The sequence below is a fragment of the Psammomys obesus genome, unplaced genomic scaffold (genome assembly GCF_907164565.1).
Source record: "Psammomys obesus unplaced genomic scaffold, mPsaObe1.curated_primary_1811, whole genome shotgun sequence".
Classification (NCBI taxonomy): Eukaryota; Metazoa; Chordata; class Mammalia; order Rodentia; family Muridae; genus Psammomys; species Psammomys obesus.
In genome coordinates this window covers 12,080,191-12,095,037 of record NW_026592732.1, presented here as the reverse complement: position 1 = coordinate 12,095,037, position 14,847 = coordinate 12,080,191, and the positions used below count along the sequence as shown (strand labels likewise).

At 41.3% G+C, this 14,847-nt stretch overlaps 1 protein-coding gene across 1 annotated transcript in view; it reads left to right on the top strand.

Moving 5' to 3' along the window:
• Fat3 (FAT atypical cadherin 3) overlaps nucleotides 1-7,025 on the top strand; it is a 595,719-nt gene extending 588,694 nt beyond the window's left edge. The window contains exons 27-29 of the mRNA XM_055615501.1: nucleotides 389-448; nucleotides 1,169-1,204; nucleotides 1,781-7,025. Coding sequence (XP_055471476.1) covers nucleotides 389-448; nucleotides 1,169-1,204; nucleotides 1,781-2,403 — 719 coding nt within the window. The 3' untranslated portion in view covers nucleotides 2,404-7,025. The remainder of the gene's footprint in view (nucleotides 1-388; nucleotides 449-1,168; nucleotides 1,205-1,780) is intronic.
• The last annotated feature ends 7,822 nt before the right edge of the window (nucleotides 7,026-14,847 follow it).

The window sequence follows — 14,847 nt, the reverse complement described above, 5'->3', positions numbered from 1 at the left end:
CATTGAGAACTTATAGTTTCAAAGACTAACAGGGATTTAGCTCAGTGGTAGAGCACTTGCCTACCATGAGCTCCATAAGCCACCATCTTCATGGTGACTGGTGGTAGGTTGTGAAAAAAATGACTCAAGAGATCCTTGACCATCATGCTTTTTGGGAGCACTGCCTCCCATCTCTCTGCTGTTTTCCTTCTGTCCCACCAATTCCCAGGCCTCATATAGAAGCATCCTCTTGACACCTGCCCTGAGGGACAGACTATGGGAAGGCTTGGGAGGGGTTCTGTATAATGTCTTCATTGTTCTTGATATTAGTTGTTAACATGTGTTTGAAATATGTAACTAACCAAGAACTGTCCTCCCCCTCCTTCCTGTCTTCTTCTCCTGACAAAAGCATCCATAGTGACTGTCATTCAACTTGTCAACAATGTAGTTGACTCTATAGAGAACGAAGGTATTTACAGTTAATTTTTTGTTGTTGTTGTTTTTGGTTTTGATTTTTGTTTTTTTCCTCCTTCCATAGCATGTCTGTAACCTTCTGGAGAGTTTGCTTCTGTGGTGCTTTATCTAGGGCTAAAAGTGCAACGTAATGGTGGTTTTAAATAAGATAATAACAGGGTTGGGGATTTAGCTCAGTGACAGATGACTTGCCTAGCTAGCCTAAGACTCTAGCTTTCCAGCACCAGAAAAAAAAAAATCAAAAAGGATCCAAATGTATCTCTATGGATTGCAATAAACTGAAATTTTTGGGAAAAAAATCTAGTTCGTAATTTTTTTTAAAAAATATCTAAGTTCTCTTTTCACATCTCTTCAAAGTAAAAAATATTCATTTGCAATCCAGGTTGATCAGTTAATATTACATTCATTCTGGTATTTGTTGAATACCTGCTGTGAGCTGTGAATACTTATAAAATCATCAGAAATGGCAATGTTATGAGGATTAATTATATCAGGTAATTTTGTTAGTGCTTTAATAAAATTATAGCAAAATACCTATGGGATTGATGTTTTAATTTCCTAAATAGCAGTGGGGAGAGATTTTTTTAAAAAAGCTTAAACTCAGTGTTAGCCCTTGGTTCCCTGGGAGTGGTTTGAACGCTTCTGAAATACCTGCTTTGTCTCCCTTCATGTGGCCTGGATGGCCAGATTTACTTTTCACTTTGTGTTTGAACAGTGTCTGTCATGGACCAAGGACAGAACTACAACAGAGGTGACTCTGCCAGCACCCGTGATAACAGCTCATTTCTGTGTTTGTCCTGCTCCACTCATTCTTACCACGCCCTCTCTCCATGTCCTCTGAGTCTCCCAATCTGAGTTGTGCATGTTCCGGGCATCTTGCGTGCTCAGCTCCCAGCCTCATGCCCTGCGTGTGGAATTCACCCACTTTACCTCCAAAGCTACCTGCCTTTTGTGGTTCATAGTATAGCAGTGCATCTCTCTGCCAGCATGCTACCAGCCTGGCCTTGTGCACAGCATGTGGATGGGAAGGGGGTATAGGTGTGGATATTGAAGATCCTAAGTCTGTGTTCCATCTGCATGCCTTTGGTGGCCAAATGTCTGGGCCTGGTGAGTACAAGTCTGTACCAGCCAGGCATCTTTTCTCTGTGTTCTCTCCAGGCCAGAGCATGGCTGTCCCTAATGTCCCTTTATAGACAGCTTGCATATGACCTCAGCTATTAGGGTCTCCTGGACTTTAGTAATGCATGGCAGGCTCATGCCTGCACTCATCGATCCTTGCCCCTTCTCTGCTCTGGAGGAGGTTAATCATCTGGGTTTTCTCTCACAGCCTATCACTGGGACACCTCTGACTGGATGCCTGGGGCACGGCTGTCTGATATCGAAGAAATGCCCAACTATGAGAGCCAAGATGGAGGGTCAGCACACCAGGGCAGCACTCGGGAGCTGGAGAGTGACTACTACCTGGGGGGCTACGACATCGACAGTGAATACCCCCCGCCTCACGAAGAAGAGTTCCTGAGTCAGGATCAGCTGCCACCACCACTGCCTGAGGACTTCCCCGAGCAGTACGAGGCCCTGCCTCCCTCCCAGCCCACCTCACTCGCTGGCACCATGAGCCCAGACTGCAGGAGAAGGCCCCGGTTTCACCCCAGCCAGTATCTCCCCCCTCACCCACTCCCCAATGAAACGGATTTAGGAGGCCCACCCTCCAGCTGCGATTTTAGTACTTTTGCAGTAAGCATGAACCAGGGTGCCGAGGTCACGGGCCCCGCAGACACTGTGTCTCTGTCCTTGCACAACTCCAGAGGCACCTCATCCTCAGACATGTCAGTTCACTGTGGCTTTGATGATTCTGAGGTAGCCATGAGTGACTACGAAAGCGCAGGCGAGCTCAGCCTCACCAACCTTCACATTCCCTTTGTGGAGACACAGCACCAGACCCAGGTGTAGAGGACACCTGTAGGTGCTGTGCCCTGACTCTTACAGCATGGAAGGAAATGAGCTGCACTCCTGTCTGGACGGAGAGAGGCCCGTGGAAATGTGGATTTTCTATGAGGAACACCTTTACAAATCTTACTGTCACAAGCAAGCTTGACTCCCAGAGTGACAAGGAGAGGCTCAGAATTGTTTCAGGGGGAGGGAGGAGCTGACAATCCTTGCTGTGGGTGTCTGTGTCTGTGGCTTGGGATGCAAAGGAGGAGAAACACGTTTACTGAGTTCAATGGGAGATCACGGATGGCTTTGTGCATTATTGTGCCCCTCATAGTAGGAAAGCAAAGATCCTTACAGTATTAACCATCAGAGGGGTATCATTGCATGTGATTTCGAGCTAAGGGAGTGAAAACCGTAGTGATGTTTGTCAGAAAAGTTAGTGTTCTAGAGAAAAGAAAAGAGAAGTGAATGTCGAACTAGAAGGTGGAGAGAAGCCTTGAAACCAACTCTATTTTTCAAACGCTGCCTAATTTTCATCTATAAAATTAGGTTTGAGTAACATGCTTAGTGTGCTCAGTTTTTTTTTTCTTGTTTGTGTTAAGCATCTAGTATAATATAGGTGGGGTTTGTGATCTCTAAGAAAGTTACCAAGAAAGAGCAATAAGAGGCTGTGTAAGCTCCAGTGGGTGGGGTGGTAGGGAGGTTAATGTTCAAACAATAGAAAGACTGTGGTGATCTTGTTTTCCGTCAAAGATTCCTGGCCATATCCTGGTTCTAACTTTGTTGCAGAAACTGGCCCCTGTTGGTATATTGCTCTCTAGAATGAGACATATTTGAGAGCCTAAGCATAACTCACAAATTCAGAGGAGAGAGGATGTGATACTGTCAAAGGTTTCAGCCTAGGAAATCACAGTTCTCCACACCACAGGTGAAAGTTGTGTGTGTTATTTCAAACTGGTAATGATACCATTATAAATACTCTTAGGTTCTTAAAGAAGAAAGTAGGTAGTAACTATGTATAAATTAAATTGTGGGTGTGAGCGTGTATGGGTGTGCTCATGCGTTCGTGCAAGCATGAATGCATGTGTGTGTGTGAGAGAAGGACCTAGGTATTGCTCTGAGTGTGCACTCATTACAGCTGCTCTTGAGGAAAGCTTCCCCAAAGGGTTCTGGATTCAGTGTTGGAAATCGTGAGGTGAGCAAGCTTGCCTTCCAGTCTCTCTGATCATTAGTGTTACAGGACCACCAAATGCCATATCTTACTGCAATTCAGTTAACGTTGTTTTAGTACTGCCATTTGTATTAACTTAAAGCAAGGACTGTGATTTTTTTTTTAAAGACAGTATTTTATAATTTTCCAGAAATCCTATTTGAAACTGTATAACATCTGATTACACCCTGGAGTTTTCCCCCCATCTAACATGTAGGCTTTGGCCATCACTTTCCCATGACAGAATACTCATCCCACTGAAAATGCAAAGATCCAACATTTGAAAGTTGAAGTTAGCAATGAAGTTGACTTTCCTCTCTCACTTTGACCAGCTGTGGCCAATTGAGTTGTAGCGACTATGGGAAATGAATGCATATTTGCACATCTGCCTCGTGAGCAAATCTCTGTATGGATGGTTCCTGGTGACACCAATGGTGTGTAAAGGAGCTGTCTGGCATCTGCCCGTCATATCCTCAATTGTCTTTAATCCTCCTACTCCTTTGTAGGAGTCAGTGTTTCTGCACATCTGTCATTAGAAAAGAAAAATCCTTTCATTCCCAAACTTCCTGAGTTAGTAGATAGACTTGTCAGGTTTCTCAGCTTTTCTCTTCCATTCTCTTGGTTAGACTCACCAAGGAGGCATTATCCACACTGTGGTTTTGAAATAAATTAATTTCACTAAGGCTGCTTTCAAGAATAAAGTCTTTAGTATTTTTCTTACATAAGAAGCACATTTGCAAGAATCACAAAGAAAATGACAAACTAATGGTCCAGAGTTGAATCACTGCTGTGCTTTTAATAACACAACAGCATAAAACCATCAAAGTAAAACCAACAATTCATTTCTTGCCCCCAGGAAAAATGAGATGAGATTCATGCCAATGAGTCACCAGTGCTTAGCCAGCATCTCTTCCAGAGAGAACGCGTGGCCGACCCTATAATGAAGGCATAAATAGAGCTATCTGCAGCCAGTTGTGGAGTCAAGGAAGAAATCCTTGCCTGACCTCTCCTCTGACCTACATAAAATACTTTTTTTTTTTTTACGACACCTTCCTGCTAAATTTCAACAAATGAGCTCTGCAGACATTCCAGATGAGCATTGGGTCTATCAGATTCATTCTCTGTGAACTTATAAAATCAATTCTCTTTTTAAAAATTGGATTGTCTTACAGATTAGAAAATGGAGTGCAGTGAGCTCTACATGCAGCTAGGTAAAGTGGCCACAGTGCCAAAGAACCGGGTCCTTAAGATTGTTTAGTCTGGGCCCCATTTTTATAGGAGAGGCAGCATGCCCAGAGAGGAGAGGAGACTTGGCCATACTCACACAGAAAGAAGTTAACTCATTGACAAAAACTATCACCCATCCACATAGGCATCATTCCTTATCTGGAAAGTTGCACACCCTAAGCTGCCCTGAGCTGGCAGTTGCTTCCTTCCGCTGACCCTCTGACTTCCCACTATTCCTTCACTGAAATATGCAAGAAAACAAAACAAATAGAAACCATTTCTCTGGGGCTTTGATGGACCCAGAGATTTGGACATTCATCAAAATGCTGCTTTTGCCAAATGAATGTTTCCGGAATGGGGATGGAGTGAGCACAGAACTGTATTGAGACTCTAGTCATCCCTGGTAACGGAAGTGGCAGTCGGCAGCACACCTACCCCGTGTGTCTCATGGTCTTGATGTTTTCTTCTCATGAGCTCCGCCTACTGTCTATTCCTGTCCTGTCCACCACAATGGAAAATTAGCCAATTATCGAGTGTCTTTGTACCCGTTAGGAGATGTGTCGCACACGTTCTGGTTAGGCTAAGAGAAGCTGTCGCTCTTCATCACACTCAAAGCAGGAACTATAGGGCTGTAAGGGTAGACAGTGTGCATCACTTAATTCCCTTTGTCTGAGAGTATATTGCTGCTGAGCCTCATCCTATGCCTGCTTTCTGTGTACCCCTTTCCTGCCCACTCACAAAATGCAATGGGAAAGTCATAGCAATATATGTAGGTCAAGGCCATAATCATAAGGTTCAAGCTGCTGGTGTCACGGGAAGGCCTGGGCAGATTTTCCTGGAGCTGCCATAAAAAATAACTATCCCAGAAGAAATTTTTCCTATTGGCCTTTTCATGCTGACTGCCTAGCCACACTGCTGTGCCACTTTGCTAAGGCTGGGAGGGCCAATCACAAACAAACAAACAGAGAAAGATGATCAGAATAAGTCATTAAAGACCCAGAAAACACCTTTAGCTGAAATAATTCAGGGTGATCTAGTGTTCGCACTGCGTGGCTTGTCTGACAGTTGTCTGGCCTTCTCACTGCTGCAGACACTGGTCATGTGGTTAGATTTGGTTGTTCTGTGCTTTGTGGGACCTGAGGCTTCCAAGGGGCATTTCTTCAGTGCCATCTTTCTGTGTGGTCTGTGAGGAGACGGTGTGTGTTCTTGTTAGTTTGTGTCTTGCAACCTTCAGCTGCACATGGCTGATTCAGACCCACCTCTTTGAGCTTCCAGGTGTGTGTCACAGGGGGTTTAAAGTCGCCATGCGTGGGTTTGACATCAGTGAATAGTTAGCCAGCTGACTAAGACAGGAAAAGGATAAGGTATTCCTTTCCTTAAGTAATAATGAAAAGCAATAATTACAAGTATGTAACAATACACAAAGGCCATAATTAGTCTCTTCCAGTGTTCAGGATGCACTAGAGAATTCTGTAGTTATTTGGAGTATGTTGGACCCATTAGTATGTCCCGTAGCACCCTTCAGCAAACAAATACCTGAATTGCTCCTATTTCACAATTTTATGAGCCCATACTACTGCCTTTCGGGAGTGACAGATGTGTCTGGTAATGGGGAGGGTTCTTGCAAAGCACTGTTCCAGAGACCATGGTGTACATTTGTCTGTTATAAACAGGCTGGTTTGTAAAAGATGTATGTTTTTGGTGTTTAAAATGTTTCTAAAATTGTATATAGGTGGTTTCAATTTTCCAGGCGTTTGTAGATACCGTATTTGATGCCTATCCGGATGCTTTAATTTGGAGGGTCGAAAAGAATTCTTAGTCATCCACATTGTTGTTCTGTGGACTTTTGGGCTACACCCACACACACAAAAAAAAGAGGACTTTAGATTTGAAAAAAGATGTTTTTTTATTCATTTTGAAATGTACTGTGTCCTTCCTTTGATTCCATTGTTCTCATTTAACTCTGTTTTCAAAAAAGAAAAGTGTTTCTATTGACTTTTTTTAAGATGACTGTGTTTCGCCCAGTTATTAAGCACTCGGCCTTCACACCATTTCCCAGTCAGAATGATCCTTTCTTCATGTCCATGCACACTCACCTCAACTCACACACACATCACAGTCAAACGTATGCAAAGAGGAAAGTGAATACATCATTAAATCTTGTCCCTTATATGAATGGATTGTTTCTACATATATTACTGTTGGCAGTACTCATTCTTGTGTTCTTTTTCTTTAAAAAAAAAAAAAAAAGAAAGGAAAAGGGAAGAAGAGAGATGGAAGAAAAACAATGAAATAAAAAGACACAAAAAATTTAGCCAAAAACTAAAACAAGGGAGAAAAAAAAACCCTACCCAACAGTATACAGGTTTGAAACTACCAAATTTGATCATTAAAACAAGTTTTCAAGTAAAAGGAAAAAAGCATACTATGAATTTCAACTGTGTTGGCTCTTTTTAAGTGTCTCCTCGTATTCATCTGACGGGGAACTTGGCAGCAGGTATGCTTAGGGGAAGAACCATGCAGCACTACTTATCCCTTAAAGGGGGTGACTGGTCAGAATTAGGTGGTCTGGGTTTTTTCGTGTTTTATCTCAGAGGGTTCTAATCAGATTCTGATGTCCATACAGTAAAATCTTCCAAAACATCTTGCTGGGTACATGGTCTGTGGGCTTTTGCATGAAATGGAAAGTGTTGGAGCCTAGACAGCGAAGGTCGTAGGCTTCCACCTCAGCTGAAATCACTGAACCCAATCCCAACTCTCCAAGACATAGCTGCTCTCTCTCTATAGATAGATAGATAGATAGATAGATAGATAGATAGATAGATAGATAGATAGATAGATAGATAGATGTATATATATAGATATATATAGATATATAGATATAGATATAGATATATCTTTTCCCTTCCTTTCTCTTTCTCTCCCTCCCTTCCTTTCTCTCTCCTTCTCTCTCTCCCTCCTTTCCTTCCTCTCTCCTCTCCTTCTGTCCTCCCTCCCTCTCTACTCTCCCTTCCTCTCTACTCTCCCTCCCTCTTTCTCTTGCTTTCTCTCTCTGTCTTTCTCTGTGTATGTCTGCCTATCTTAAAAAAAAAGAAAATAATTTCTTTTCAGAAGTTTGAGTTGTAACTGATACTGGAGTCTTCTTCCAAATCTCCAGAAATGTTTCTGTATAAAGTATGAGAGGAGAGAGAAGGACTCAAATGCTAATCTGAGGAAGTGACTTCACAACCAGATGTCCTGAGAGCCAGAAGGCTCTGAAGAGAGGAGTATTCTGTGCCTAGCCTTGCCGAGGTGGGTCAGAGCCAGCAGGACCAGCCTAGAGCTGTTGTCAAATTGGGCTGTTCCTTTGTCCACTGTAGAACTCCAGCTGCTGGGTATTGGCCAGGATGTCAGAGCCTTCAATGACAACTCCACTGGAAGTACTTTCATACTGAAGCCCTCTGAGGGCTCACATTCAGCAGAGCAACCCTTGGTGATTTGCCTCAGCCCCTGTGATATACAGGTAAGGATAAACAGCCGGATAGAACATGGACACCAACTCATAACATGCACCAATTCTTTGGATAACTAAATACTTGTATCATGGCTGATTTTGATAAATGACAGAAGGAATGGATAGAGGCATTTCCATATTCTTTATTATAAAATGTTGTTTTCCATACTACAGGAAGGAGTCTACATGTGTGTGTTATTGCCAGCTTAGCATATATACATGATGTCACTAGTTTATTCTGAGTTAACCATTTCCTGTAGGAGAACATGGTTAATCTCAGCAGATGGTAATTTGACTTGGAGGTGCCTGAATCAGGCATCAATAGAGGGAAGGATAAATGCAAGGGATGATAATGAGAGAGGTACAGATGATAGTCTCATAAATATAGTTAACCACCTTGTAGGGACAGGGACCAAGCCAGGACTACCCCTGGCTTGACTTGTAGCTCCTAGAACTGCCACCTCAGTGGCTAGGCATTAATAGCCAACTCCGCCCTCCACACACACACACACAGGAAAACCAGCCACACTGTACTTTTCCACCAGTACACTATGCATGATCTGAAAGCCCTCTAAAAGACGCCACCCCCACCCCCCGCCAGTGTTCTGCTGTCTCTGCTTCAGGTCAGGCAGCCACCATTTTGTTCTTCTTACCAATAAAGCTCCTGTGAGGTTTGTTGCATGGTATGACTTTGTGGCATCCTTGGTTCCCAGCTTCCAAGATGTAAATTTTTATTTGCACCAGAAAAACCCTTACACACTTGACCAGAGGCTGAAACTAAGCTCCAGAACAACTCGCTCCTTTTGTTTCTTCTCCTGAATCTCAGAGTCAGTTAGTTGGGACTGAGATGTAAGGCAGTTCTTCATGTGCAAATCTGCTATTTTCTCAGCCTGCTGCCTCTCCAGGCAACACACAGCTTAAAGGTTCAATTCCTGTCACACATCACTGGCCTAACAACTACTACAGGTGGAATCTCAAACTATAAAGTGGTAAGAAATGGTTTCTAAGAGTCTAGTTGTTGGTTCTCACAAACCGGTTTGAACCAGTTGGATCCCCAAGAGCTCCCTCCATGCCAGAAGCTTCCTGCAAGCCAAGTAGTGACTTTTCTTCACAAAATATCTTTGTATATCACTATACCTGTACATAGATGGCTTTCTTAAAAGTTTTTGATTGAAAAACTCAATCCTGTTTGCATCTACATACATTTTTTTTTATCCTCAGTCATTCTTCATTTTGGCAAATCTGCCAAAATTCTAGTAAGAAAGACTTTCTGAGAAGGCGGTGTGATAATGCTGGTCTACACACACACACACACACACAAATAAATCAGCTTAACAAGGTTAAAAATAGCTAAAAAGCTATGTCTTCGAATTAGCATATAAGGTGTCACATATCATTATGATTTTTTTGAACAAAGTGAGTTTTAGTGGCACTCCATCCCCTTATCCGCAGCCACACCCCTGATTCCCATTGTGCCGCACCTCCAACCCCTTCTCCTCTTTCATGTCCCACATGTTCTTTTGCCTGCCAGTCCTTCCTCATCACCTCCTTCTCAGTCTTACAGGCCGTATCCTATATTTACAACTGAATAAACAGAAGTTTAAGACTCTTCTCTTACATAAAAAATGTTTCTTCTATTTATTTCTTTGGGTTTTTTTTCAATTATTTATTACACTACAGGTTGATTATTCTTTATTTATAAATCCAAAAGCATTTCAAATTTTATTCCTTTTTTTTTAGCTTCTTACATGTACATAATGATCTTCATTGAGGATAGTACCTAAGTCTAAACATGTAATTCATTTCTGTTTCATATCACACAGGATATATTTTGTGGACCTGAAGCCTATCATGAGAGGTTCAGTGTGGAATGTTCCTCTGGTGGTGTGATGTCAGTGCTCAAGCCTTTCAGATTTTATACCATTTGGGGCTTTGTATCAGGGATGCCCAACTCGTATTATTTCTTTCCTTTTGTTATTTCCTGAGCAGTACAAGTTCATTACAAACTGAGAAGATGAATAGAGAAGAAAAAATATCATATGTATGTTTTCACCAATGACTACCAACATTTTATAAATTATATTTACATGATAGATAGTAGATATATGTACGTAATCCAATACCAATGTTCTGTAAGTATTCCTTCAGGCTTATTTTCAGTGTGGGTAGCAACTGACATACATTTTTCTCAGGAGTGTACAGGACCTTTACAAAGATAATCCACATAACAAAAGACTACTTCCTCATGAACACAGAAGCCTACCAAGCTGTGCATGGAGGTCCAGTTGGCCTTGTAGCTGTGTTTCCCACACCATTTTCACCTCTGACAGAAGCTGGGTTGCTTCCTTAAGTGTGTGGGAGACTTCTTTAAGCTTCATACAAAGATCATTCTCTTATTGGCACCTTTTTGTGCTTCTCTTCATGAGCTTTATGATCTCCATTGCATTCCATAGGATTCAATCAGCACACAACTACTCTTTCTCTGGCTCTGTAGACTCCTTCCTAGACTCTGAAGGGGTGTTCTTTGATTGAACAGTCCCACTGATCCTCATAACTGTTGAGAAAATCAGATGAAGAAGATTTCGCATATATGTGCTATAGGCTAAATATCATGTCTTCCCAGAATGCATATATTGAAACTCTAACCCTAATGGTTTGGGGAAGTGGGGATTTTGAAGAGGCAAACAAGTTATGAGAGTGGGATCTCACAAATAGAATTAGTACTCTTAAAATAAAAGTAGGGACCATGAGAACACTTTCACCATCACCTATAATAATAATAATAATAATAATAATAATAATAATAATAATAATAATAATAAATAGTGCAAAATGAAGAGGTCCCTACCCAGTGTTATGCCAGGTTCACAGGACCCTCAGAGACCACCAGGAGACAACTCGATGCAATTGCAAGAGAGCTTTATTACGAGAGCGATCGAACTTGGGACTCAAGTCTCACTGGTGCAGCAGTAGAGAAGTGGGACCCCGAGCTCTGAGTGAGCAGGATTTTTAAAGGGAAAGTCTGTGAGCTGGGGGTTTCCATGGCAGCAAGCAGAGGGACACAAGCCTTGGCGTTACAGAATTGGGTGAAGTTTAGCAGGACGGGGTGACCCTTTCTGAGGCACACAATCACAATGGCTAAGGTATATAATCACAATGGCTATTTTTCTAAACCATATCTGAAACATTGGGGAGAATTTTCCCATCTGATTCTCAACCGATTCCCATGGATTATTGCCAGGGAGTTTGTCTCTATTTTCTATGGAGCATTATTCTGTTATATTTCCTGGAGGCTGTTGCCAGGATAGTTAATTTTGTTTTCTGCCAGGTGTACATTCTGTGATATTTCCTGGTACCTGAATTCAGTTCCTAGTCAAAATCTTTATTTCAAAATGGAGTTATATTCTGGCTAACTTAAACTCTTCACCAGCACCCGACCATGCTGGTAACCCTGGTCTCAGACTTCCACTCTCCAAAACTACACAAAAAAAATCCTGTTTATACATTTTAAAGCCTTATGATACTTGGTAATCACATCTCAAATAAGCTATTACAGCCTATCAAGCCACATGGAGAGATGGAAGGAGGGTTCATAACAAGATTTGTTTTGTGTATAAAGGTAGGCCTGAAACTCACTGTGTCACCTAACACCCCAGATACCTCCTGGATAGATAGATGGGGTTTTGGATTCACCTGTCTCTTGTGTCTCTTTGTAACAGCTGTGCTGTTTACTGTACTAAGATTAGTTTGTGGTTTATAAAAGTAAGCTCTTAGTGATGAGCTAATGTTTGACCTTGATGCTTCTGTGGACATCTTTGTGAAAACAAGCACACATGTAGCTATCTCTGAAGACAGGTTGCTGGAAGGACAAATTTTAAGTCAAAAGATGTGTCTGTTTTTAACTCTAAGAATTTATTCGCATTTAACTACTCACAAAACCATTTAATAATTATAAATGGGATAGATTATAATCCCATCAGTATTACTGTCCCATCCAGCGGGAGTTCAATGGATTCCTAAGGAGGAAAGAATGGGGGTGGTGACAAGAGACACAAAGAATGAGAACAAGTCTATAGTCTGATCTCGCTCTCGTTTATTTGAAAAATCTCACACAACTTTATAGGGAGAAGGCAGGAAGGGAAAATGTGTCAGCAATATAGTTTACAAAACATAACAGGGTGATTAATGATGATGCAGAACACCGCAAGGATGTTTACTAAAAGAGATACTACAAGAATGTCAACTAAGATATCTCAAAATGTCTAGCCTGACACACAGATGTCTCATAGGTTCCGGAAACAAAAATCTCTCACCTACGACTTTGTTGCAGCTGTCTGTAACTTTCCACTGGCTGGCCTTGGCTCCCGGCATATTACACATTCTGTACATAATAATTTGTACAATGCACTCATTGTTAACTGTGAAAAACTGGTTTTGTGTTCTTTAGGATTCCTAAAAGACCCTGGCTCTTCTCTGCCATCCCCCAAAAACTGCTTTTTATCTTCCACATTTGTAGATACTGTGAACTGTATTGTCCTACTCTGTCTGTCCAGAAAAGGTACACTGAGGAAGACCTGATGGAAGACTGGCAGAACTGTAGAGAATGCATGCTCACAGGCATCAAACATCTAGCTCTCAGGCCAGATGCTTGGACAGGAAGGTCTCAGGAGATGATTTCACAGGAGCAGTTCCTACTTGTGTTCACTACAGAAGTTCATGTTGGAATGATTGTGACTTTACAACCTTCAACCTTTGCCTTGCCTTGTCTGCAACATAGGAAACCCAAAATAGTCCTTAAAACATACATTTCCAGGCTGTGGAGATAGTTCAGTTCATCAAGTGCTTGCTGTGCAAACAAAATGATTTGAGTTCAATCCCAGAATCTACTGAGTGACACAGTATATATAAAACGCCAGCCATGATGAGACAGAGACCTGCAGAGCAATGGGGCATGCTGGCTGGCCAGCCTAGCCAGGTGATCTTCAGGCCAATTGAGAAATGTCAAAGGGAAAAAAAAAAAAGTGAGCAACAGTACTGCTGTAATGCGCTGCCCAGCCACACAGACTCTCATCTCACGCCCGCTCCCTTTCTAATGAAGTCAAGATTCCCATCCATTTCAGAAGCTGCTCCTTGAGACAGGCTTTAGGACTGCATCATTTCTGTGACCCAGAAAGAAACAGCATTTAACTAGGTCACAAAGGAACATAGTGACAGGTGAGGCAATCTGGGATGGAGAGAGCTAACAGTCTGATGCTTGTTCTAAACGGTAGGAAATTGACTTGAGACCAATGAGATTAAAATGACCAAAAGGATAGCAACTTCAGGGACAACCCCGAAAGACAGTGAGAAGAGATAATTTATCCAGCACAGAAGGAAAAAAAAAAAAAGGCTTCAGAAGGCTCAGTGCATAAGGGAACTTGCTTCCGTGAGCCTCAGAATATAATTAATTAAGAATTCAGGATACAAGGTAATTAGAGGAGCTGTAACCTGGAGGCATACCACTCAATTATTCTGATCATTTTTAACAATGAGAAAATTTAATTTTCTGGTCACATGGCATAGATCTCAAATTTGGATAATGTGGAGAGCAATGTTTACATAATGGCATCAGAAAATTAAGTTATTTCCTTTGATTTTGATTTTCCAGTGAAAATCAGAATCAACTGATTGAATCAAAACTAGAGAAATGATTATGGGAAATGCAAAAAATGCTTGAGAGAAAAATGTACACATTCAATTGAATTTTGTATCTTTTTTGACATGAAGCTACAACCATTCTATTTGTAATCAATGCATGTGTGTACATGTAGGTATATATTTTATGTATGTATGGGTGTATGTGTTTCTGTGTGCGATTGTATGTGTATATGTGTTGCATATGTGTATGTATGTGTATATCTATGTGTGTGAATGTGTTTGCACACATGTGTCATATGTATATGTATGAATATGTTTATGTGAGTATTTGAGTATATATTTGTGTGCATGTATATGTATGTGTATATTATTTGTGTGCATGTATATGTATGTATGGAAACCCAGAATTCACATAGGTTACAATTTAGAGTTTTTCACTTTCCACATAACTCCAGGTATTGCTTCTGTCAATGTTTCCAAAGCTTCTCATGAAATTTATGAATTCATCAACTATCCAATGATTGTGTTCAACACTGCCCACACCTCACATATAAAAATGACAAAAGGACTGAGAAAGAAATCATGGAGACAACACCCTTCACAATAGCCACAAATAATATAAAATATCTCCAGGTAACTCTAACCAAGAATGGATGATGGATGGATGGATGGATGGATTTCTCTTGAGAGACAAATGTACACATTTCAATTGAATTTTGTATCTTTCTTGACATAACAACTATTCTAGTTATAATCTGTATGTATACATATGCATGTGTGTTTATGTGTACCTGAAAAACAAGAAGAAAGAAATTGGAGAAAATATCAGAAGATGGAAAGATCTTCCACACTCATGGATCAGTAGGATTAACATAGTAAAAGATTAACCTCCTAA